Raw genomic sequence first — 22,564 nt, 5'->3', positions numbered from 1 at the left:
TTTCCTCGGAGGCGACGTTTCTCAAGAGAGAACATGTTAAGGGGGAGAGAGAGAGAGAGAGAGAGAGAGAGAGAGAGAGAGAGAGAGAGAGAGAGAGAGAGAGAGAGAGAGAGAGAGAGAGAGAGAGAGAGAGAGAGAGAGAGAGAGAGAAGTCATGCAGGATTTCGTAACTTTAGGAAGACTTTTTTTTTCTTTCCCTTTTCGATCTTGATCTTGATAAATAATGCGCAGAGCACCTGTACTGGCGCATAACACGCATATTTGGGTTGGGTGTTGGGGGCGGGGCAGCCGAGTGTGCAGGGGAGGAAAGTGAATTAAGTGTATTGTTAGTGTTGGTGTGTTGTGGTGACAAATGAGTGTGTATTTGTTTTTTGAATGAGTCTGTTGTACCGCAGTCTACAATCTGTTGAGGGAGCCTGTTCCAGTGTTCCAGTCACGTATGGTGCGTGGAAAGTATGAGTGCTAGCTTGTATGCATCAGTGTTAGTGAGATATGTTTGGTATTTTTGGTTGTGTGTATTACGAGTAAGTTGACTAGCTGATTTCGTTGTGTAAGTATGAATGTGGATCAATGTCAATGTGAGTGTTTGTGATCTTCTACATAAGTGTAAATCTGTGTGCTTGTCTGCGAATGTTAAGAGGTTCGTTGTTTGATCCGTGTTGTGATGCCAGACGTTCGAGTGTAATTGTTTGTAATGAACCTAGCCGCCTTGGAGTTGATTTAATCTATCCTACCAATGTTTTTGCATGTGTGCGTAACGATCCCACACCGTGGACCAGTACTCTAGTGTTGGTCTCACAAGTGTGTTATACGCTATGTGTTTCATGTCAGGTGTATAGTTATGTAGATTCCTCCTCTTAACCTCAGTGTTCGGTTGGCTATGTTACTGATATGGTCTGTGTGAGTGTTGAATTTAAGTTAGTGGAGAGGTGGACACCAAGATACTTGTGTGTGTGAACAGATTCAAGGTCTGTATTTTGAAGAGTGAAATTAAGTGTGCTGGATGGGGTTGTGGGCTCTGGTGAATCTTAACAGTTTGCACTTGTCAGGGCGGAAATGTATCTGCCAGGTGCGCGCCTAGACCGTGCGCTCCCACCGCTGGAAGGTGTCCAGGTCTCTCTCTCTCTCTCTCTCTCTCTCTCTCTCTCTCTCTCTCTCTCTCTCTCTCTCCTTTACCTGCAAAACTAACACCCTACACACGTGTATCACTCACCCTCTTCATCCCTGCAGGTGTCGCGTGCCCTCGTGTGACTCCAATGGAACGCAGTACAATGAGAGCTTCGTGGAATGGGCCATCCCTGAGGACGATAAATGTCACCTCTATAAGCCCGTGGACCTCAACAGTACGGAGTGTGATCCGGATGCATTTTGGCAGAACGAAACCACCACCTGCTCTGAGTGGGTCTACGATACCTCCCTCTTCTCTTCCACCACCGTGACTGAGGCAAGAGAATATAGTCGTGTGGTGAAGTGTCGTGGGGTAGGATGAGATGGGATGGGATCGGGTGAAATTTGTGGAGGCGATGGCCGAGTGGTCTTCTTTTTTTTTCTTTTTTTTTTACGTCGCGGCCTATTGCGCCGGTAGGCTTCTTCCCGGTAAGTCCTGATGGTCGGCCCAAGGCTTCTTCCCGGTGGGTCCTGATGGTCGGCCCAAGGCTTCTTCCCGGTGGGGCCTGATGGTCGGTCCAGCCCGTTCTGGCGCAGGCGAGTGTTTATAGTGGCGCCATCTTGTGTTGGCTCATGCTGCCCCCCGGAACTCATCTTTGAGCCTCTCTTTGGAGAAGTTATCTAAAGCCCGGGTTGATGGGTGGTCTTCAGGCCAGCATGTGGGTAGTCTTAGGCCACTCGGCGGTGACTGAAAAACCTCAGCTGTGCGGCGGTCAGGATTCAAACCCCCGTCCCTCCTGGAGCTCCTGAACGCGAGGCCGTCACGCTAACCATTCAGCCACATGCGGGCATGTTGAGCCCTTGACCTAGGTTCGTCCCACCGAAACAAGCTGATTTTTCAAACCATCTCCAAGTGGCGGAAGATTACCCACATGCTGCCCAGATCTTCAGTTAACTCTAACTTAGCGACTTCGTTCAAGTACAGCACCGGGGACCAGCATGAGCCAAGCAAGAGCCATATCAACGGCAGCTACAATAAATATAATTTTCCTGCGCCATTATAGTCTATCGATTTTAACTTGAGCCCTTGGGCGCGACTCAGGGATTCCTCACGAGACCGCGCTGGTGCCACATCACTCCATTACTCTCCTCAGAGAGGGTCGCTACCTCTCTCTCTCTCTCTCTCTCTCTCTCTCTCTCTCTCTCTCTCTCTCTCTCTTGCATGGCTGTGCAGGGCGCGAGAGTGAGATCTACTTGAGTTGTCCATTATGTCGGAACGCTGATTGGTGCGGCCTGGCGCCTGTTGCCAAGGTCCGTCAGGCGGCAGGGTCGCATGAGCCACGTTACCAAGTAATATGAAAGGTTTACTGAGTCGTTGTCTTTCCCTCTAATCCCAAGCCATTCATAACACCATGCAGTCGTATTATGAATATATATATATATATATATATATATATATATATATATATATATATATATATATATATATATATATATATATATATTCCATAAATAGATAACGTACAGATTAACAGTGAGACAGATCGCCATGCGCAGGTCATCGCTAGATCTGTAAACAATTTGGGTTTCCCCGGGCCAAGCCACAGGGTTCAAGTTAGGGTTGATGGACTATAACGGGCCTGCGGGCTCTGTGGGTGGGTAGTCCCTTGATAGAGAGAGTCCCGACATATGTGGCCCTGTATATAAGGCTGCTGGGGGCCATTATTGGCCCTTCGAGCACCTCGCCGACTTCAAAGTACGGTGTCTCGCGGGTCATTTTTTTCTTATTTTTGAGGTGGTGCCTAGCCTTCGGCTGTAGCAACATGCCACAGAGGGGATACAAGGTGTTTAATTTAACTGCAAGGCAGCTGAGAAGACAGAAGTGTCCTAACAGTCAGTAGTCTTGGGAGAAAACCATCGCTCATGACATCAAGACACACACACGGCCATTGTGTGTCTTGCTGTCATAACCGCCCTCCCTCTGTACTGTCTATGTAAATCATTGTGAGAAAGACGCAGCTACAAGGACTGAAACAATTGTTCACCTCAGGTCCAGACATCGAAGCTGATGAGGGAAGCTGTGGCCCATATGGCCAAAATTATTGGATGTGATCTCTCCCACAGGGCTCTACCTGTTATTACAGACTCACAATGGATATTTCACAGTCTCATCAAGGCCACAGTCTAATAGATTGTACGTGTTACAAGAGTTTAGATGAACAGAAGCTAGCTTTTGCTGAGCCATGCCCGTCTTGGTAAAATTCTAGAATCACACCCAACTCAATCTAAAAGTTAACACAATATTTGATTAGATTGTATTTGCTAGTCATCACTCTGGTAACCGTTTCCATTAAAATTACTCGTTTCTGAGATTTTAAAATGCGAGGAAATACTACTATTTCAGCGGTGATGGGTTAGATTACTATTATTTGCTCATGTGAAGGGTCTTCAGCTACAAACTCCTCTAGGTTGGGTTATAAGTCCATCTATATTTAATAGCCTAATGTATAAGGTTGTACAGTCTTCATTTTCATGGGTACCAATGTCATTATAATATGTTGAAGATATTTTCCTACAGTATTCTCTAAACCTAGCTATTTTGACCCTCAAGCAAAATGAAACACGTTTACATGGCCTTCGTATTTTACTGTATTATTTTTTTTAATCAACAATAAGTATTTAAATTAAATTAAATGTTATTGAACTATAATCATTGATGACTTATCTTCACAATACCTTGGAATCGCACAGAACATTTATTGCAGCAACTACATCCTAGTGTGTGTGTGTGTGTGTGTGTGTGTGTGTGTGTGTGTGTGTAAATAAAGAGAGCGGCACGGCGAAAAATAGAATCAGGGCCCCCTCCACTCCTAGATTATTAGTTTACACTAATTTTCTTTCCATATGCTAAAGTTACTGCAAACAGGTAACGGAAAGGAAGCAAAGTGCCTTTGCATTGATGGAGCTTGGGTAGTCTGACCACAACACTCGAGGTGCGCTCTGACTGGCCGAGCAGCGGGGCGCGCTAGAATGGTCCGCTCTCATGGGCCGCGACACCTTCCCGGGTTAGAACACTTTCGCTCCCGATCTAAAGTTAGTCTGCACCACGTGTTGGACCAACACAAGCCACTTTAGACCTTTGTACACCCCGCAGGATGTTTGCTTTTGCCTTTTCCAACATCACTACAAGATAGTTGAACCTCAGGACAACAGGTTCCCGCCTGTAAAGCCTGCTTCAAACTTACACGACTTTTGGCTACGATGTCCCCGAAGTCGCCGACTTTTGAGTTCGGCGAGATTGGGGCGACTTTTAACCTTTTTTTTTTTTTTTTTTTTTTTGCCAGTTCGAGATTGGCACGCAGGCTTTGCGTACGTCGTACGAAGCTTGTACGAAGGCCAACCGAAGCCGTCCATCAGCATCCGATGGCACCACGAGATGTCACGCAAGCACCACGGTATTTTCCCCGAACTAACCGACATCGTCACGTACCTACTACGTACACACCGAACCCAAGCCAAACGCAAGACGAGGGCGCCACGAAGTTCGTGCCGGGTTTGTAGGTCGATTTTTTCCTGTCGAGCCGAACACCTCACGTGGTTTCAACGTATACCGCCCAACATTCAATCGCACCCGCCAAGACAGCCAGCCTATGATCGTAGTGGCATATCAGCTCCGGAGGCCCCCCACGTACCTGGCCGCCCCGTATATAAAGGAGTGACGTGCGTCTCCTGGGAGGCGCCCTGGGACAGGTCCTCTGGCAAACCGTCCAGGCTCTGGAGAAGGACATCCTCCTGGCCCTGGGTAGGAAACATGGAAACATGGACTAGCAGGCAGCAGAAAGCCTGTTGGCTCTTTACTAGGCTGCCTGCGTTCAGTGATTTAATCAATCCGTTTCCCATAGGAGTGGCTTACAGGGAAGGATTAAAGCACTTGTGTATCTACTCTTGGGAACGTTCAGTTCACTCCCGATGCAGCAAAGTGGCTATCAATGCGTTTCTTGAAGGAGTTGATGGTCTCTGCGCTAACCACTTCTGCAGGAAGGCTGTTCCAGTGGCGAACAACTCTATTCGAGAAATAACTCCTGCCGATGTCGGTATTGCATCGCTTTGCTTGAATTGTTTTTCCGTTGTTTCTTGTTCTCAGGTTGGTTTGTAGCGTGAAGAGTTTGGAGTGATCAACGTTGCTGAGCTTGTTCAGGTACTTAAAGACTTGTATCATGTCTCCCCGCAGGCGTCTCTTTTCCAACGTGAAGAGGTTGAGTCGCTCGAGTCGCTCTTCATAGGGCTTCGTCCTCAGTGATGGTATCATCTTCGTGGCGCGGCGCTGTACTCTCTCAAGTAATTCAATGTCTTTCCTGTAATTAGGAGACCAGAATTGCACGGCGTATTCCAGGTGGGTCCTTACCAGCGAATTATACAAGGATAACATAACTCCCGGCGTCTTGTATTCGAAGTTCCTCGCTATGAACCCAAGCACTGTATTGGCTTTCTTACAGGCGGACTTGCAGTGTTTTGTTTGTTTCAAGTCACTGCTGATGGTGACCCCGAGGTATGATGTCTGGCGAATCCTCCAACTCGATGACGATGTCGTTCTTCGCGTTCTTGGGCTTGATCATGGTGAAGGGAAGGGGAGGGGAGGGCAGCAGGGCAGGGCAGAAGGGCAAGGCAGGGCAGAAGGGCGAAGCAATGGCACCACGTGGGGCGTGGAGAGGATTATATACTATAAGGATAGTTCACTAAGCATTTGTTTTACCCACAATGCACCGTGTATACAATCTGGTTCCATATAAAATGTATTACAAAACCATTACTTATTAATCTTGCCACTCATTCATAGTCAGATTCTGCGCATTTTTTTTTTCTTTTTTTTCAGAGACACGCCAGTCCTCGTCGACAGACTGATTCGGTCGGCTAGATTTCGATCGTCGATAGAGTCGGTCTGTCGACATCCTGCTACGGGCCGCCAATAGGCTTAGCCCGTGCTCCCTCGCGCAGGGAGGGAGCATTTTTGCACAAGGACATTTTAGGACAAGGGCCCGTTTCACCTAGTGATACTAGGGGATAAATCTTTGAGGAGGAGGAGGAGGTGCGCTTTTTTATTGCTAAGGATATGTAATTAAATTAGGCAGCTGTTGAGTTGGGAAATAGTAAACAGTAATAGAAATATTTGAGAAATATGTTAAAAAAAAGGTACTAAGAAATATTACTGTCTACCATACATCGATGCTTACGTTTTCTCAAGTTTCATTAACATTAATTTTCTACAACTTTATAGGGGTAACTAATCCTAATGTCGGCTCGCTATCGGTCCACCGTCCATGACCGTAGAGCTTGAGTAGGAGGTCGTGGAAGCTAGGTACAACTCCCGTGCATTGTCGTGGTATTGTCGTACTATATATGTAACGGTTTTTCTCGGGTCATTGTTGTCTCATTGTCGTGCTAATGCACTGCATACCTGTACGAACGTAAACGGAAGGCGTTGCGAAGCGACCGATATGTTCCTCCCCGACTCTTCGGCCGGCCACGACATGTCCCGAGAAATTAAGAGCTCCCTGAAATTTTCGGGGCCGCCGGAGAGAGTGCTCCGAGACACCCCGATGCCCGCGACATGCCCCTAAGGTGTTCCGATTTTTTTCCCGATGCCCAGCCGAACACCATCGTAACGGCTTCGGGATCAAAAGTCGGCTAAAGGCTGATTCACACTTATCCGACTTTTGATCCCGAAGCCGTAACGGCTTCGGGATCAAAAGTCGGATAAGTGATAAGTGATAAGATGGTGTTCGGCTGGACATCGGGAAAAAAATCGGAACACCTTAAGCCCCAGTCGTACATTCATCATGCATCATGCAGTGGCGGATCCGGGGCGGGGGGTGGGGGACGGCCGCCCCCCCCCCCCCTTAGGACCTAAATTGCGCCCTTTCACGCTATAGAATTGTGATATAATAAAAACTTATGCATATGCATTACTTTACAATTTTGCTTTCTTCCTTTAGTATGTAGATTTAACAGATCTAACCTTTGATTGCAATGCTAGCAAATATTATGTGACTATTAAACAAGAAATAGGCATATTGTTACGAATGTGCTGTATGTGAATGATTGTATGTGTAATGTGATCAAATTGTAGCATGATGCAATGTTAGCTCAGCATGGTGCAACTCTACTTGTTGGGACAAGAGAGACAGAGGGGAGCCCGGGGTCGCCGGCCGCCGGGCAGGAAGTGCTGAGTCGGCTGTTGCGAGCAAGGGTGGCTGAGGGGCAGTTGAGGGTGGCGTGTCTGGGCTTAGAGAGTGTTCAGCGGTGTGCTCCGCTCGTGAGCTGTGTGCATCCGGTGTGCGTGTCTGCCGTGCCCCTGTACTGTGCCTGATTAACTGTTCTGTGCCCTTGAAAGTTGCTGTACTGTGTGAGGAACCTGTCATTTAACTAGAACTTAGTGTTGAACGTGTAGCCTTTGTGCCCTGCCTCGTTCCCTCCTCCCCTCGGTGTTCGGTGTGGGCCGCTGTGAGTGACTGGTGCCCGTGTGGTTGTTCTGGGGATCACGCCGCCTGCCTGCCCGTGTATGGTGTGTGGTAGGGGGTGGCGTAACAATATATATATGGTATGGTATGGCGCCCATCTTGTATATCAGCACCCCCCTTCACCTGGAGCTGGATCCGCCACTGCTTGCATGGTATCTCGTGGTGCCATCGGATGCTGATGGACGACTTCGGTTGGCCTTCGTACAAGCTTCGTACGACGTACGCAAAGCCTGCGTGCCAATCTCGTACTGGCAAAATAACGGCCAAAAAGATCGCCCCAATCTCGCCGAACTCAAAAGTCGGCGACTTCGGGGAATTCTTTGCCAAAGCTGCCTTAACTCCAAGCCGCCATTTTTTAGGGTTAGACCAATTGTTGAGATATCCCATTTTCTATGAACTTCCGAGAGCATGGGCCACCACTCTACGTGTTACCCACTTGGGGTGACACAACAGAATCACAAGAGAGGATGCCGCCGCCTTGTCAACAGTGAAATGCCAGAATTTTTCTCTTTACTGTACTCCAACACGACCTCTGCGTGTAACGAAATACACGAGAAATGAATCCAGACAAGGAAAAGTTTTGCCGGCGCCGGGGATCAAACCCGCGACCAGCGAGACGGAATAGCTACTCCTTAACCAGTCGCCCAAAGAGGTAACTCCCCATACCCAGAGTGAGTTATGGGAGGCTCGCCCATCAGGCAAGTCGCTGCATTACGTACACTGTCCCCCTTAAATCCCCCTCACAACCTCCGCATATCATGCCACCCGAGAGTGGCCCTCTGCCGGTCCCCTAGAAATTAAATGAATGAATGTAAGAGGTGGGATGGGATTGGGTGGGGTAGAATAGGATGGGATGGGGTAGATAGGCTGGGATGGATGATACTGGGATGGGATGGGATGGGATGGGATGAAGTGAATTAACATCCTGTTTCTCTCCCCAGTTTGACCTGACGTGTGAGCGGGCACGGTTGGTACCGCTAGCCGGGTCCATGTACATGCTGGGTATGCTGCTGGGCGCCATCACAATCGGTGACTTGGCGGACAGGTTCGGCAGGAAGATCGGCATCCTGGTGTCGGTGCTGCTGCTTGGGGGCGGCGGCGTGCTCAGTGCTGTGTCTCCCAACTACATAATGTTCCTCATCATGCGACTCCTTACAGGAGCTGGAGGAGTGGGACTCTTCCAGGTCACCTTTGTTTTAGGTAAAACTTTAAAAAAAAAAATTTGATTGAAGGTGTGGATAAGCTTATTAATTATAGTTTCTTTTTTTTTTTAAAGAAAGAAGATTAATCTTGTTTCATTATTCAATCAATCAGTCAATCCAGGCATATGCCAAGGAGCGCGTTGCTTTGCCCACCCTACAATGCCATACCCAGGAATTCCTCCAGGCATGACTCCAGACACGCTCACTTCCCGTCCCAAGTAAATTCATGGCAGGATCTGTTTATTGACTTGCTCAAGCCCCGTGCTCTATGGCAGTAGTTCTCAAAGTTTTTCAGCCCCGATACCCCAAAGGTCAACTCCAAGTCAACCTGATGCCCCCTCTCCAATATTAGCCTAATACTCCCCTAACCTAACCTAACCTAACCTAACCTTTTAGCTATTAATTTCCTGTAAAAAAGAGAAAACAGGACGGCTATGAACAAACAGCTGAATTCTATGGGCTCTTTATTTTTTTTTTCAGTAAATAAATTAATAAAGTATAATTTGGAGGTTAAGGTTCAGTATAACTCTGGCGCCTTAATTTTGGTCTATTTTCTTCGAAACCTTCACAAAACCCTTTGCATACATATAATACATTAGTAGAAAGTGGCGGACAAATACCGCCACCTGTTTTAGGGTGTTTAGCGATGGTAGTGAAAAGGCATATACCTACATGTTTTGGTGGCGGCGGCGGCGGCCATTGGGAGGTGAACAGTGTTGCCAACGATCCAACGCTTGGTTAGCGATTAGCCCACGCATGTGAGACCAGGTCCACCCACTGATCTTTAATATAACTGGATTGGTTGACTCCGTGCAAATCGTGAAGCCCGCAGCCGCCATCTTAAGATTCCCTAGGGTCGAGGCATATATATGTAAAAAAAATCGGCATCAACGCTCGCTGAGTGGCAGCAGCACGTGGTAAAACACTTCATTACGAAGTTATTAATTTATTGAATTTTTCTATCCAAGCTACTAGCTTTTTATTGGTTTATGAAAAAAACCCACTCTTTACCTATAGTCTCAATATTTCGCATAAAACAATTCTTTTCCGCGTTATTTGACTGTTACATCCTCAATATAGCATGTATGATATGTGTTTCCTTGCAAACTACTTTTTCAGTGGATTGTGAAATAACAAATGTTAGTCATCATGAAATAAAACAGAAAAATGTAGGTTCTTTTTTTTTTTTTTTTTTTTGTTTTGTTACCCATTTAAAGAATTATACATGTTCTAAATTTAAGATTTAAACAGAAAACTAATGAATTAGATGAGTAACTAATTAAAACGTTCAACTAATTAACTTATTCTACACGTAGTGACGTACATTGTTTTTGCTTTTCTTGTAAACTGTAATATTTATGTTGACTGCATTATATTCGTCATTTACACAAAAACTTCAACGTGGCCAACACTATGATTCTTTCATTCAACACAGTCTCAACTGCAGTTCTCATAAGGGTGTTGTAGTTTTTACTCTGTCTGGTAACTGACAGCCAGGGTGGTTGTATGAATGTATTAGGCTTAGCATTAAAAAGACCATAGTAATTTCATAATTTGTTCCTCATACTTATTTGGAAAAAGGGTGATGTTAGCTATGTATAGAACTTCAATAATAGGCTACCAATCACCTACCTACTGATGCTTGAACCCAATCAGTCGTGTTGGCCACTTTGAAGTTTTTGTGTAAATGACGAATATAATGCAGTCAACATAAATATTACAGTTTACAAGATAAGCAAAAACAATGTACGTCAGTACGTGTAGAATAGGTTAATTAGTTGAACGTTTTAATTAGTTATTCATCTAATTGATTCGTTTTCTTTTTAAATCTTAGATTTAGAATATGGATACTTTTAATGGGTAACCAAAAGAAATATATGAAAAGAACTAACATTTTTCTGTTCTATGTTATTTCACAATCCACTGTAAAAGTAGTTTGCAAGGAAACACATATCATACATGCTATATAGAGGATGTAACAGTCAAATAACGCGGAAAAGAATTGTTTTGTGCGAAATATTGAGACTAGGTAATCGTTTTTTTTCCATAAACCAATAAAAAGCTAGTAGCTTGGGGATAGAAAAATTCAATAAATTAATAACTTCGTAATGAAGTGTTTTACCACGTGCTACTGCCACTCAGCGAGCGTTGATGCCAATTTTTTTTTACATATATGCCTCTGCCCGAGGGAATCTTAAGATGGCGGCTGCGGGCCGTACCATTAGGCAGCCTCTAAACCTTCCTCCTACTCTTCCCTTAAACGATGTCCCCTTTCTGCCGGATACTATAAGGTGATCTCGGTCCCTTCCTCCGCTAGAGCTTCTTCCGAGTTGGGTTGGTAGCCTCTGTAAACATCTCTACACGGAAATATTGATAATTGAAGCATTTTACATATATTAGTGTAATCATACATATTTTTCAATGTATAATCACGAAGAAAATGGTTGATTGAAAGGCAAATATAGGTATAATCGGGAACATAGCGTGAGTAATAGGGTTGGCATCCCTGCGCGGCCCGTGTTTCCTACGAGAGGGGAGGCCTAGGGGATGGGGAGTGACGTCAGCACCCCTTGGTTTCCACCTCTCTCCACGCACACAGCCAGTGAGTCCACATGTGCCCGGCGCTATCTCTGCCCCTCGCTACCATCCCGTCAAGCAAGGAGCCGTTAGAAAAGTGCTCGAGCCCCATCGGAGCTATAGGAAAAGACTACCTAGCTCCTTGTGTTGACCAAGGAGGCGTGTTGACACGGCAACTTGGCAAGGGTTAAAAATCATGATACAACCCTAAAGTCTTAAACAAAATTTTAAATCATTTATTCAAAAAAAACTTTTGCAGATTCATATTAGATCAAATACGTTTTATTATAATTCCTGGATCATTTATTACTATATTAATGAGAGAAATGCAGAATTGACGCATAAAATATGCGAAGGGGCTCACGAAGATGTACCTATCTCGACCCCTTGCCGGATTCCAACAATTTCGCCCGTCAACACCTTTCCTTCGCTTACGGAGAGGGCCCCTCGAAGATTATGGTATGAAAAATTGGCCGAAGAGCTTCTATAGTCGAGGAGGCTGCCTTATGGTACGGCCGTCAGGATTCTAACCAGGCTAGGTCAGAGAAAGCCAATCCAGTTATAATAGGGATCAGTGGGTCCACCACGCATGTTTTTTTTTTTTTTTTTTTTTTTTAGAACACGCACGTTTACCCAAAGGGTTTTGTGAAGGTTTGGGCCGGATATAGTATTAGGTAAAGGTGCGTGTTCTAAAAAAAAATAATAATAACCACGCGTGGTGGACCTGGTCTCACATGCGTGGGATAATCGCTAACTAAGCATACCATCGCTAACCTAGCCTACCGTCGCTAACCGGATCGTTGACAACACTGCTCACCTCCCAATGTCCGCCGCCGTCACCAAAACAAATCAAATGTATGTATATACCTTTTCTCTACCATCGCTAACCACCCTAAAACAGGTGGCGGTATTTGTCCGCCACTTTTTACTAATGTATTATATGTATGCAAAGGGTTTTGTGAAGGTTTGGAAGAAAATAGACCAAAATTAAGGCGCCGGAGCTATAGGGGGAAGTGGGGTAAGATGAACCCTGTCTCTGTCAGTGTTCATTTGAGCAGCTGTCAGTTACCTTTAACCATAAACAAAAATTGATATTCTCCTGATAAGGCTTTCACCTTTCTAAAGCCTTTAAAAAAGTATTGAATGGTTCAACTTACCCCCACTTAGGGGGGTAAGTTGAACCCTACCGTGGGGTAAGTTGAACCACACCGTGAATTAAATGAACAAGAGGATATCTACATCAAAACGATGGATATTACAAATCTTTATCAATCAATAATACATGCACATCCTTTTATAAGTAAATATGAATTAAATAAATAAAATCCTTTTGAAAATTTAACAAAATGCACTTATGTCTATCAACAGGCCTACGAGAGATTGAATCTTCCCAAGTCATATGGGAACACAAACTGGTTCGACTTTTGCAGACTACCAGACAAGCTTTTCGGAGCTGGTAGTGTCACCGAAATATCTTTTTTATCGAATGATGCTTCATCATTGTGGTCGATTATGAAGGCCTGTTTGCTTTCAATGGGCCTATGTCCCGGGATTCTCTTCATGAAAACTCCCTTGATTTCATCACCGTCGATTACGTTGACTCTTGCGACATATCTTTGTGTGGTTCCCTTCATGCCATGAATGTTCACTACCACAAAACCGCCTTCCATCAACTCGTCATCCGATATATCATCATCAGAATCTTTTGTAAGTGAACCCATTATCTCGCATACATCGTTCTCACTATCATCATCCGAAGTGGCATTATAGATGCTGTCTGTCTTGACTTCTGTCTCTTACCAAACAAATTCTTCATAATTTCTTTATTCGCCTTGGTAGGCCTATCTTTCTTCTCTCTCTGCTGCTACTTCATCCTGGACTGGCGTCTCATTCAGTATTTTTGTGGCCCTTTTCTTTTCTTTCTTTCTTCTTTTTTCCATCGTCGAATGCAGCGGAGGCCCTTTTCATCACATCGAGGGGTACAGGGGCCCGGCCCGTTTTTCTGATGTACTTTCGCGGCATCCGATATCAAATAGATTACAATGAGGATTAAAAAGTAATTATTCACACATGTTGGGGTAAGATGAACAGATGGTTCATCTTACCCCAAACTTAAAGGTTCATCTTACCCCTCCGTGGCCATTTTGAATGAATCGTTTGTAAGTATGTTAATGTAAACCGTTACCATCGAAAACATGGACACAAGAATTATCAAATACTAAACTAATCACCAGCAATTTGCAACAAAAGTAAGACTAATACATACCAGCGTAATTGACAATATTCTCAGCTTCCAATATTTTACTTTTCGATGGAAGAAACAGTTTTTTTTACTGTAAAAACTGACAGACTCTCCACAGGAACGTCTCGCTACTACCAGAGACACGTAGTGACTACTGGCTTTGGTTGTGCAGCATTAGAGCTTGATGCAATCTGTGATCACATGATCGCAAGGGGTGGTTCATCTTACCCCACTTTCCCCTACTGAACCCCAAGAACCGGTTTCGATACCCCCTGGGGGTATTGAGGCACTACTTTAAGAACACCTGCTCTATGGGCATCCCCTTAGCCTCCTCCACTTGGGGTTATATGATTTAACTTATATCTTACAGAAACTCTTGGCATTGCATGAGGAGGCAAAGTCTTTAGGACTTCAGGTCTTCTGGTTCAAGATGAATATACAGGAGTCTAGAGTGGCACTACAGTCTCTCCATGCTTGTGGCAGGGACATTGCATGGTATCTTGGAAAATTTCACATACCTTGGTTGTGTAGTGTAGAACAGCAGCAGGTCTTGTCAAGAAGTTTTGTGGCAAACTGGCTTGGCCTACAGTTATGGACTCACTCAGCACAAGTATATGGTGTTGTTGATACCTGTGCAGAAGTACAAAGATCTGGATCTTCAAGTCATTTGTACTTCCTCTCTTACTCTTTGGCTGTGAGACGACACTGAGTATTGACTTGAAGAGGCAGATTGATGCCTTTGGTAAAAAGCGCCTCTGCAGAATCATGGGATATCGCTGGAAAGACTCTGTTAATCTGGCGATTACTCTGTGAGACTGATTCAAGGCCTATTACCTGCGTATTTTATGACCACAAACTCTGGCTACATGGGCACGTGGCACACTACCCAGAGGCTGATCCTGCTAATCAGATTGTTTCTGTAAAAGACATTCCAGATGGTAGGAGGCCAAGGGGACACCCACAGAGTTCATGATTTGAGCAAGATGATAGATCCTGTCTGGAAGTACCCAGGATGGTAAGACTTGCCTGGGGTAACCCCTGGGCTTGGTGGTGTAGGGTGGGCAAGGCAACATGGGGCCGTGCATATGCCCCCATTGGTTGACTGATTGAAGTTTATTTGCGCCATAGTTCTCTTGTAATTTTTTCTTTTTCTTGTGTAAATTTCAGTTTGTGCTTCTTCCTTTAGCTGTTGTTTTCATGTGGCATAACGGTAATCATTTTCTTCCATTGTACCAGTACGTACCAGATTTTCAGTGTATCTTTCATTTGTTGATCTCATCAGAGCCACAATTTTCTTGTTACTATTTTCTCTTGTCTTACATGTACGGTGTCTATTCTTTCAGCTGTTGAGTTCATTGGAGCCAAGTGGCGAACGTTTGTGGGCATCATCATCGAGGTTCCCTTTGCCCTCGGAGAGGCCATGACCGGCATCTTAGCCATCTTCATCAGGGACTGGCGATGGCTGCAGGTGGCCGTCACTGCTCCCGCCTTCCTTCTCCTCTCTTACATGTGGTACAGAAGCACACTTACCTGTCCAAACTATAAACCATCCACCACCCACACCTTGCCCTACCACACAGATTATATGTACCCATCTACACCACCATATCTTGCCCATCCACTCGCCCATGTCATCCCACTACCCTCTCATCCATAGCATCTCACTTCCACATTCACCATCCATCTGCACCACCTTACCCATCTGACCACTCACACCTGACCACCCCCACACCAGGGACAAATATAAAAAGCAAGAAATGAATAGTATGTGAAAATAAGGAGAGAGGAGGAAGCTAAATTTGAAAGAAGAATAGTTTTTAAATGTAAAGAAAAACTAAAAATGTTTTATAAATTCGTAAACAGGAAGTTATAAAGAAATTAATATTATTGGTACCAGAACTGAGCCTTGAGGAACTCCACTCTCTACTCTCCTCCAATTTGATTTCTCTTCCCTAATCACCATCCTCATTTTTCTTCCTGTTAAGTAATCCTTCATCCACTCGATAACCTTTCCGCCTATTCCACGAAAAGGACAAAGACATTTCAGAAATATTAAATAAAAAAATTAAAAAGTGTTTACGAAAGAAACCAACTTTGACTGGGGTCTCGAAAATTGCAATGAAGGGAAATTAGATAATATAAAGGTTGAGAAAGGAGAACTGATACAGCTGATGAAAACTTTTGATGGAAGAAAAGCTATGGGACCGAATGAAGTCTCAGGACAAGTGCTAAAAGAGTGTAGAAATGAATTATTGGGGCCACTTTATGACATAATAACATGCTCTATAAATACAGGAAAAGTGCCCTTAGAATGGAAAATAGCAAACATTGTACCAATTTATAAAAGTGGAGATAAAACTGAACCACTAAATTATAGACTAGTCTCTCTGACAAGTGTAATGTGCAAGATTTGTGAAAGTATAATAAAAACAATGGGTCGAACATTCAGACAGTTTGTATTTAGAAAAGGGAAATCATGTGTCATTAACTTACTATGTTTCTACTCAAGAGCAATAGATGTGGTGCAAGAGAGAGAAAGATGGGCTGATTGTGTGTACCTCGATTTGAAAGAAGCTTTTGACAAGGTTCCGCACAAAAGGTTAATTAATCTGGAAACTACAGCATTGGGGAGGAATAGGCGGAAAGGTTATCAAGTGGATGAAGGATTACTTAACAGGAAGAAAAATGAGGATGGTGATTAGGGAAGAGAAATCAAATTGGAGGAGAGTAGAGAGTGGAGTTCCTCAAGGCTCAGTTCTGGTACCAATAATATTCATAGTACATATATATATGAATGATATGCCGAAGGGTATAAAAAGTTATATGAGCCTTTTTGCAGACGATGCTAAGTTAATGAGGATGGAGGAAGACTGTGAAGAACTGCAAAAAGACCTGGATAGAGTGTATAGATGGAGCCAGTTATGGGAGATGGAATTTATTGCAAACAAATGTCATGTTATGGAAATAGGGGAAAGTAAAAAAAATTACCAAGGATAACATACAGGATGGGAGAAGAAAACTTAAAGGTGGTACATGAAGAAAAAGATTTGGGAGTAATGATGCAAGACACACTAACCCCAGAAAAGCACATAAACAAGCTGTTTGAAGAAACCTACAGGATGATGCAAAACATAAGGGTATCATTCCAGAAATGATGAAGAAAATAATAACATTGATAAGACCAAAACCTGAATATGCTGCAGTTGTATGGTCGCCTCACAAAAAGAAGGATATCAGAAAGTTGGAAAGGATACAGAGATTTGCAACTAAAATAGTCCCAGAACTCGAATATGACGTACTGTATGAAGATAGATTGAAGGAGATGAAATTGACAACACTGGAACAAAGAAGGGAGAGAGGAAATCTGATCACGTTGTATAAGTTGGTAAATAAGTATGATGAGGTGGATAGAGATGATCTCTTCTCAACTGCGAGAATGCAGGGGCAGAGAGGACATGAAAAGAAACTTAATAAAGGAACCTGTTTGAGTGACTTGAAAAAGTATACTTTTCCACATCGAAGTGTTAACCCGGTAGCAGCGGGGATCATGTTTCTTAATGGTCCCTCTAAGCGAGAAAAATGAGAAAAAAATCACCCCCCACACAAATGATTTCATAATATATATCAAAGTATTTGTGATCAGTTTATGTATCATCTATTTGGTGGGGGTTAAATCATGGCACAAATTTGGCCCGTCGCTGCTACACGGTAAAGCCACAAATTTGGCCCGTCGCTGCTACCGGGTCAACACATGGAACAGCTTGTGGGAAGAGGTGGTGGAGGTGAACAGTGACCAACAAATGAAGGAAAGGCTGGATGAATGTAGATATGGAGACGGGACTATTAAAGCTTAGCTCGGGCCCGATAGACTAAAAATAGGTAAATACAAATAGGTAAATACACTAACACCCATCTTCCCACCCCACCTCAGGTGAAAAAATTTTGGGAGGATTTAGGGCAGCATTTGAAAACCGTTTTGGTTGGAAATGAAAGAAACATGAAAATGAAAGAAAAGCATTTGTGTTAAGTGATATGATTGTGATAGTTGGAAGCATGGTGTGGGGGTGCAAGTGGAAAGTGGGTTCATGATGGAAGTGAATGAGTTTGGACAGTACCTTGTAGACATTTGTGTAGGGAGGAATATGCTCCTGTGATCCAACTTCTTTCAGCATGTTAAGGTGTACTTAGGCAAGAGAGGAGAGGAGCTTCATAGATTATATATAGCTGTGAATGATAAGTTGAAACAGGATGTATTAGACACAAAGGTTGTGGGAAGAATGTTTAGTGGTTCTGACTGCTTTGTGGCAGTAGTAAAAGTAAGGTAAGGTTAAGTAAAGTTGGGAGCACATGCTATGGGCTGCATGTAGCCATGGTGTTCATCTCCTCATTGGCTGGCATTTCAGAACCACAATAACAGTGAAGAATAAAAACATAGGGGGATCAAGAGTTTGCAAGAATAATTATGTTTTTGAATGATAATGCTGGAGAGTATGTTGACTGGTATCTTAGGGCCACAAAAAGAGTGTAAAATGTTGTAAATCTAAAGAATATTTGTGTTTTACAGGATAATGCCAGAGAGCGTACGTTGGCTAGTGTCTCAAGGCCGCAGAAATGATGCCATCAAGATCATCAACAAGGCAGCCAAGGTCAATGGTGTGGAAGTCCCCAAACACCTGCTGGAGGAGACAAACCCTGAGGTAGTAATTGAGTCTTTCTTCCTAACCCTGAGAAACTATTTGAGTTTGTCTACCTAAACCATTTTGCTTTAACACAAATTTGGTATCTCTCCTTTGATAGGGTTTAGGATTTTATCATCTATCAGTACTCTAATAGTACCTCAATGGTACAGTGGCTAGCATCCCCAGCTACAAATCTGTGGGCTTGGGCTTGAACCCCGTCCCAGGCAATCAGAATGCAGCCCATCTAGCTGCTCATCCTCCCTTTCAGGCTGGTCCATAAATGGGTAGGTACCTAGGGAAAACTCTATCAAGCTTGTCATTTTTTTTTTTTTTTTACAGCAAAGGAGGCAGTTCAAGGGCATAAAACATAAAAGCAACAAAAAAGCCCACCAGGCACTGCTCCAAGAAAAGAAAACAGAACAAGAGGCCAGAAGAGAGGTCAATTTTGGGTGGAGAGGTGTCTTGCTACTCTTTTGAAAGAGTTCAAGTCACAGACAGGCAGTACACTAACATCTTGATCTGTTTTCATTGGTCTGCAAACCTATCAACATAACTACTACTTACTTCTGAGTCAATCAATAACGCAAATGTCTCATCCTCCTCATTTCCCTTCACTGTCACCTTTGATATATCCTTTACAACTCTTCATCTTTCTCTTCTTCCATTAATCTCATCTTTGATATAATGTATTCTCACCATTTTGTCATCTTACTTCTTGCCCTCCACAATCACAGCATCTTTTTCAGCTTGATCTTACTCATCCCTCTGCCCTAACACTTATACGTTCTTTAATATTCCTAAAGTGAGTGGTGTTTCAGTGAGTTCATTCCGTACTTCTCATCTCATGACTAAACTGGGATGATATTGTATGTCTCACCCTAAGTAGCAGTTATTGTGCAGACAATATGTAGTTTCAGTAATTTTGTGCAATAATTTCTCATTCTTTCCTTAGATTCCAAGTGTTGATGGGACAATATCGATGGCCAATAGCAATGCTGACCTAGTTAAGGATGAGCCTGGCCCTAAGGTGAAGAGAACCGTACTTGACCTCCTGAAGACTCCAAACATGAGGAAGCGTTCCCTCAACATGTTCTTCTGCTGGTGAGTAGGAAACACTGTAGTGGTGTGTGGTGGGATCCCTATCAGGTTGGGTGAGGTTCATTCATTGTCTTTTACTCTAATCTTCTCATTAGTGCTAAGCTTTCATAATGGTCTCTGTAATATATTTTGGTATTCGTGTCAACTTTGGTGAGGAAGCATTGGTTCTTGCCTTTATCCTCTCATTGTGCTTGTGCTTCCATTATATTGGTATCTGTGTTGGGAAAGAAATCTTTGATGTATGCACCCCAATCTGATAATTTTTTTCACACAATTGTCTGATTGTTCCTTGCCTGCCCATTGAGTCCTCTAGCAATGTAGTAATTTCTTGTATTATAGTGAAATTATTTTTTACTTTAAACAGCAAACCCTTGGTAAGTTGAACATCTCAGAGCTCAAGGGTTGCCTGACTTAGCTTTATTCTGACTTATCCAACAGCTACTTGCCCCTGATCTAAGATAAATGGTAATATTTCTTCTGAAGCAGCAAGTAATTTACAAAAGCATTAATTTCTATTTAGCTTTCAGTCTTCCACTTACTCATGTGAGTATGACAGTGTAAGTGTGGATCAGTACTGAAATATAGGAGTGAAGACAAAGCTAGATACATGAATTTAAAGTCATGACATGAAAGTTGTTTTTGAGCGATTAGGTAGCATGTCTATGTGCATCTTTCACTTCCGAGTCCTAACACATGTGTTCACTTCTCAGGGCTGTATGCACGCTGGTGTATTACGGACTCTCCTCAAACTCTGGAAATCTTGGTGGCAATATATTTGTCAACTTTATTGCCACCATGTTGATTGAGATTCCCTCCTACGTGTTCTCCTACTTGGTTCTTGACAGGTATGTTCTCCCTGCAGGGGGTGGGGTGTTTATAGTACCATTTGATAGATGTAGTATTACTTAGATGCTCTTTCTGAAATATAGTTTGTTTTTAGCTTGTTGTTTCTACTGTCGAGAAGCTTAGAGATGGCTGCCAAGCACTGTTTTCATGCACTGTCACATAACTGAAAAATCAATCATATTTAAAATGACCGAGCTCATGCCAAATAAATTGTGTAACTAAAATTATCTTTGCCCCTCATATTTTAATTTTATTTTGCTGATTTTATTACCTTGTTTTGATAAAAATTTCAGTCGTCACCCACTGGATTGTCTAGTTGCTTTAAGTAAAAATAATATCAGCTATATAGTGAAGTAATAAAAGTACTTTGAATAATTCTATTTGTGTACTGTGACGAGCATTTAGCTCACTGTTGCCTCTGTCAGGGCCCTGAGGCACACAGCTGTTTCCCTTGAGGCTCATTCACTTTTATATTTCTTGACTTGGAGGGGCATGTTTTGAGCCAAGCCCCACTTCTAGAAATGTTGACTTGAGTAGAATAAGTTGTTCCTGAACCTTTGAATGAACTTCAGTCTGAATCATGGTATTACTAATTGCTTAATATAAAAATGGTCTTCATTTTTACAATATTTGCAAAAAACATCATCATGCTAAAACTCTAAACGTTTTCTTGTCATTTGTGGACTCCCATCCACGTTGTTTACTTTTATGCAAATTTTTAGTTTAGTGTTGTGCTCACCAGCATTCACCAGCACTGGCAGCACTTGTGTCTTCAATATACTGAGAAGAAGGTGCACCAGTATGGTATTTTCAACTTTGCCTCAACTATCACAGAATCCTGCTTGTCACATCAATACATCACACATTCATTTGTATACATACATGTCTCCAAAAAAATTACTAGAGAAAACAGTTTATGAAAAATTTCAGTCAGACTTCTTACAATGTTACATCTGGTTTCCCAGACAATTGTCCTTTGATGGTTAACGTCAATATATTCGTGTTATCAACATTTTTGTAAATATACACATTACATATTATGGCTTAAAATGCCTGCTCTGTAATTTTAAGAAAAGTTTTGTCAATATCATGACTGATTGAACAAATTTCATCCCCATCTCTCATGACAGGAACATTTTATACAACTCAGTAAGTTAATTTTGTAAGTCCATCAATAATCAAAGGATTTTAGTACTTTTCACTGCCTAAGTTTAAAAGGGTACTAAATGTACCACATTGTTTTAGCTGACTGCAGTCAAATCATTTATAGATTTTTCAAAGACCCTCTTAAGTTTCGATGCTATAGATTTTTTTATTGTGGCAAATTCACAATATTCAACTTCTGTCATCAGTTTGTATATTGAAAGCAGGATGAATTATATATATATATATATATATATATATATATATATATATATATATATATATATATATATATATATATATATATATATATATATATATATATATATATATATATATATATATATATATATATATATATATATATAAAGGAACAAAGTTCTTATTTGAAAAGCCACACATACAGCATTTTTCCAACAATATATCTGATCTTTCAGTTAATGAGAAATAGTAGGCATCAGTCATGTTTAATGATTTTAACCAGGCATTGATATCAGTTTATTTTATATAAGTTATATTTTGCATTAGCTGTATCAGTTTTTTTACTTTTTTTTTTTCTCTTCCTAAGTTTGAAAATTTCATTGAAGAACAGTTACCATCATTATTAGTGTTCATCCTTTTCATGTCATTTTGCTTCATAGTCGATACTTGAGAACCTTATAAACATTCAATTACTTGTCTTTTGCTTCACTCTAGCACAGTTATTTAGTCTCCCTAGTCACTGATGCCGAGAAAAGTCAAGTGTAATCACTATTAAAGCAGACATTGCTTATTGGATGAAACAAGGCTCTCCAAGCACGGTCAACTTTTATAAGAGAATGAAAGTAGGTGTTGCAAAATGCTTCCTCTGACACTCAGGTCATGTGTCTGAAAAAAAGAAAAAGAAAAACAATAAATAGATAACTAATAGAATAGGTTAAAAGAGCTGGCTTTCATATTCACTGCTCCAGATTGATTGATGATTGTCTGGGTCTCAGACATTGTTAGAATAACATACACCCAACCCCCTGCTATCACGCCTTCTGCTATCGGGATTCACTGCTATCACACACACCCTAAAAGCTGCCATAATTATGCTATCACGCACCTGAAACGCACTATCACATACAAAACCTGGTTGTTTTAGTGGATTTGAATCTCCTAGGCCGTGCG

General features: G+C 42.5%; 1 protein-coding gene across 1 annotated transcript in view; it reads left to right on the top strand.

Annotated features, from left to right (window-relative positions):
- Positions 1-1,230: 1,230 nt before the first annotated feature.
- The window catches only part of LOC127003200 (organic cation transporter protein-like), a gene marked incomplete at its 5' end in the record, with an annotated part of 44,756 nt that continues 23,422 nt past the window's right edge, over positions 1,231-22,564 (top strand). The window contains 6 exon segments of the mRNA XM_050869572.1: positions 1,231-1,444; positions 8,567-8,825; positions 14,990-15,158; positions 18,211-18,343; positions 19,278-19,426; positions 20,134-20,268. Coding sequence (XP_050725529.1) covers positions 1,231-1,444; positions 8,567-8,825; positions 14,990-15,158; positions 18,211-18,343; positions 19,278-19,426; positions 20,134-20,268 — 1,059 coding nt within the window.

This window comes from Eriocheir sinensis, chromosome 25 (genome assembly GCF_024679095.1).
Source record: "Eriocheir sinensis breed Jianghai 21 chromosome 25, ASM2467909v1, whole genome shotgun sequence".
In the NCBI taxonomy this organism is placed as follows: Eukaryota; Metazoa; Arthropoda; class Malacostraca; order Decapoda; family Varunidae; genus Eriocheir; species Eriocheir sinensis.
This window is presented reverse-complemented; position numbering and strand designations above follow the sequence as displayed.